This window comes from Lolium rigidum, chromosome 3 (genome assembly GCF_022539505.1).
Source record: "Lolium rigidum isolate FL_2022 chromosome 3, APGP_CSIRO_Lrig_0.1, whole genome shotgun sequence".
Classification (NCBI taxonomy): domain Eukaryota; kingdom Viridiplantae; phylum Streptophyta; class Magnoliopsida; order Poales; family Poaceae; genus Lolium; species Lolium rigidum.
Genome location: NC_061510.1, coordinates 49304380 through 49308679, shown reverse-complemented (window position 1 = coordinate 49308679; position 4300 = coordinate 49304380). Strand labels below are relative to the sequence as shown.

At 59.2% G+C, this 4300-nt stretch overlaps 1 protein-coding gene across 1 annotated transcript; it reads right to left on the bottom strand.

Moving 5' to 3' along the window:
- Positions 1-1788: 1788 nt before the first annotated feature.
- On the bottom strand, positions 1789-3108 carry LOC124695989 (solute carrier family 25 member 44-like). The gene has a single exon (XM_047228785.1). It carries the CDS (start codon positions 2901-2903, stop codon positions 1914-1916), a length of 990 nt encoding a protein of 329 aa, XP_047084741.1. The 5' UTR covers positions 2904-3108; the 3' UTR covers positions 1789-1913.
- Positions 3109-4300: the final 1192 nt, after the last annotated feature.

Here is a 4300-nt window from a genome sequence, read left to right as displayed (position 1 = left end):
GCATCTCCAACCGCGCCCCCAAACCGTCCCCCAAAGGATTTGGCGCGCGCCGACAAAAAAGCTGTTCCGTGCCCGCGTCCCCCAAAGCCCTTTTTGTCCGGCGCGCCCCCATTCGGTGTCCGGGCGTCCCGAGCCCGTCCCCGTCCCACGGGGACGCACCGGGCACGCCGGACACGGCGAAGTGAGAGGCGAGGAGGCGCGGGGCCGACCCGTCGGCGGCTCGGACGCTCAGCCGCCACATACGTAGCGACGGTGCGGTTGACGGGAAGCGGAACCGTCGCATTGGCAAGCGCGTCGACGACGCGCCAACCCCGCCGGAATGGAGCGCCGACTCCTCGGAAGAGCAACCGCCGCTCTCTTCGACTCTGCGCCGCCGTTCATCCGTGCTCAATAAGACCCGTACGTACGCCGTCATTCATCCAAGCTTCCATCCGACACCTCCGGCGACGATGAGCTACATCTCCCGGCTCCCGTCCGAGCACCTCCGGCGAGGAAAGCTCGCTGGTCGGCGCCATTGGTGGGACAAAGCCGGGACGCCGAGCGGCGGCGACGATTCCCCGCCGCCGGTTGACGGCGAGGAGGAATGGGCCGGGGCCGGGAGGAGGAGGAAGAAGAGAGCGAGGCCGCGGCGGCGGCGGTGGCCCGTGCGAGGCGAAGGCGGCCAAGGCGAAGGCTTCCAAGGCGAAGGCCGCCAAGGCCAAGGCCGCCAAGGCCCGAGCCAAGGCCAAGGCCAAGGCGAAGGCCAAGGCGCAGCCGACGAGCACCGGCGACGACGACGCGTCGAGCGCCGACACCGCCTCTTCGGAAGAGGTGACGAGCGAGAAGCGCCACCGCGATGACGACGACGAGGCGGGGCCATCGGCGAAGAAGAAGAAGTAGATAGTTTATATGTATTTAATTATATTTTTTCGAAGTTTTATATATAATTTGTTTATGTTCAACCGATTTGAATATTATTAAATAGTTTCTTTCTAGCCAAAAAAATACTTTTAATGTTTGGGGGCGGCGTTTGGGGGACGCGGCTGGGGAGCGACGTCCCCCAAACGCGGCACGAACGAAACACGTCCCCCAAACGCTCGATCCGGCGCGGTTTGGGGGACGGTTTGGGGGAAGCGGCTGGAGATGCTCTCAGCACCTACCGCCTGATATTTACAGCTCTTTCAAAGTCCTCCTTTACCAGTTGCAAATTGCCATATTCTTCCGAAGCTCGAGTCGTAGTCAGGAACACATGGAGGCGATGTGTGCTTCTTCTCTTCTTCAGTAAACAAAGTTGAAGGACTGCTGAGTAGTGTGTAGTGTCTTGTGGAGCACATATCAGTTCATTCGAGATACGTATCATTCGATTCCATGGGAATAGTAAGATGGCACTCTCACTGTCCTAAAACCCTACTCCGCAAGAGCGAACTAACGAGGAAACTGATGAAAAGAAGCGGCCACAGATGCACAACAAGTCACCTCATTCCGAGAAGCAAAGCGACGATAGTGATGCAACTAGCACGAAAACAGAGTAGGCAGTTAGGGGAGCGCACAAAGTTGTCATCGACATCACAAAGATAAAGCAGGTAGCATACTATAGATAGCATCAACACGAAGATAGTTGAGACTGAAAGTCTTTCATTTAAGCTATACTAATTTTTCATCATCATCATCGGAAGCAGCAGCAGCGTCGCCTCCATGGCAAAACCAGCAAAATTCGGCATCCTAAAACCCGAGCCCCATCTAGTGCTTGTTCTTAGCCATCCCTCCCTCTATAGCACCAGAAGATCGATAAACCGGAACGAGAAAATGAAACGAAAGATCTTAAGCATATGTACAGGAATCCTAACTAACTTACTGGCCAGCACGAAACACCCACGGATCGATCTCTAGTATGGTTGAACGACGCTGCGGACTGCGGGTGAGGGAGGATCTAGCTAGCCGAAGGAGCCCTCCTTGGCGGAGAGGCGCTTGAGGACCTCGTAGGTGGTGACCATGGTGGCGGCGGAGAGCGACATGGATCCCCACCTCGGCCCCAGCCCGCGGTAGCACGCAGCCCATCCGCCTTCCTTGAGCAGGCCGCGCATGGTGCTCCCGAGCGTGGGCCGCGGCGCCATCCCGTCGGTCTCCATGACCTGGAGGCGCGTCTTGACGGTGTCGAGCGGCATGGTGACGAGCGCGGCGGCGCCGCCCGCGAGGGCGGCGCTGGCGCCCTGCACGGCCATGAGCGCCGGGTAGCTCTCGGAGCGGTCGGTCCCCACGACGCGCCACGCGAGGCGCTGCGCCATGGCGTATGACGCCCACCACACGGCGTTGGAGGGCGCGTAGGTGATGATGGAGAGGCCGAACCCGCGGTAGAGCCCGCGGACGCCGTCCGCGGCGAGGATCTTCCGGAAGGCGTCGGCGCCGCCGGCGTAGCGGGAGCAGGAGGAGGTTTGGACCATGAGGCGCTGGCTGACGACGTCGACGGGGGTCCAGACGACCTGCGCGGCGACGGCGGCGGAGACTCCCGCGGCGGCCGAGGCGATTGCAGACGCGGCGGGTTCGGAGACGCCGAGCCGGACGGCGGCGGGCCCGACGGAGCTCTTGGTGGCCTCGAGCGCCGCCATGTAGAGCGCGCGGGCCGGGACGGTGCCGGCGAGGGAGGCGCCGAAGCCGCGGTAGAAGCCGCGGAGGCCGTCGCGGGAGAGGATGGCGCGGACCGTGGCGGCGGCGGCCTGCGGGGGCGGGGCCACCTGCAGGTGCGTCTTGACGACGACGGCCGGGTAGAGCGCCGCGGAGACGCCGGAGAAGAGCGCGGCGCCGAGGACGAAGAAGCGGGACTTGTCGAGCATCTCCCAGTTCACCTCGGCGGGGAGGCGGCGGATCTCGTGGGCGGCTGCCGCCGCGCACCGCTCCTCCTCCATGCCCGCCACGCTGTAGCTCATCCTCGTCCCGATCTCAGATCCTTAACAGCGCCACCAACCAGAGAGAACCCAACTGAAAAGCCTCGCATCCAGGCAAGTCGATCAGACGGCGGCGACCATGTCCTCGGCCGCAGAGCGCAAGCCGTCCGTTCCCTTCTCCGGCCGGCGAGGGCAGAGGAGCAGCAGTTGGGATGGGTGAAGCGTGATGAGTCGGGAAAAAGTGAGAAGCAGCGTGGCGGAGGGCGATTCCTGTGGATCCCGAGAGGGTAAGTAAATATTTATACGGAAGGTAGGTGTCGTGGCCAGGCCACACGGCCTTATCCCGAGATTAGCGAGCGCGATGGCCGGACGGCAGCGGTCACGTGCCGGTGGTGGGTGCGTGTCGGGGAGCGACTCTTATCGGTCACTTTTCCCCAACCCACCGCTGACAGCCGGTGGCCCGGTGCTCGGCGCCCATTGGCTGGATCGATCGCTCGTCGGAGACTCGCTCCCAGAGCAGGCCAGACGCCCACCGTGTGGGAGAGAGCGGATTCCATGATTCGTCATTGCACTTTTGTTTAATGCATAACTGGATCTCGATCGATGTGCTGTGCTGTGCCGCGCACACAGAGACAGCAAGCCCACCATAACGCAACGGCATTCAATTACCACGGTCTGCATACGGCGCGACGTCGGCGGTCGCCGCTGGAGCGTGCCGTCGCTTGCTTCAGAGCAATTCCAATAATACACTCAACTGATGGCCTATAACGAGATCTTGTCATCGGCACTGTAGTCATCATATACATATGCGTATCGATAGTTGGTTATACTAATGGAGATCTTTACTTAACATATAGCCGCATTTCACTCTCACAAAGTCCTGCAGGAAGCACGTCTAGAGATTGGCTATGCGTAGTAGCACTCACCTCACTTCTCTCTCCTCTTCTCTCTCTTCCAACTCATCTAAAATATATTATTTAATGTCTTATAGTCAGCTGACTGGACTCTATTGTACTTGCTCTCACCACGCAACACGCCACCCAGCTCTAGCTAGCTAGGAACAATACCGCCTAGGCAGAGATAAGCTGATGGAGGCGGTTTGGATATTTGGAGGATCTCACGTGACGGCCAACTCCATCGTCCGAGCGCGTGACATGCTATTGGGTCGTCGTGAACGGACCAAAGGTTGTGGGATGCGTCCACGTAGGAACGAACCACGCCATGTTTAAACCTGTATTCTTTGGCAACACAACGCCCAAAGAAAAGATGACCACAAGATTCATGTTCAGCGCAAAATAAGCAACATGGATAAGTTTGCGTTTGTCTTTTCCTCAGATTATCCTTAGTTAACAACTTATTGTTAGCTGGCTAGAACCACAAAAAGACATCAAACTTGGGTGGCACATGAATCTTCCACACAAGAGGAGTATGTGTAGACA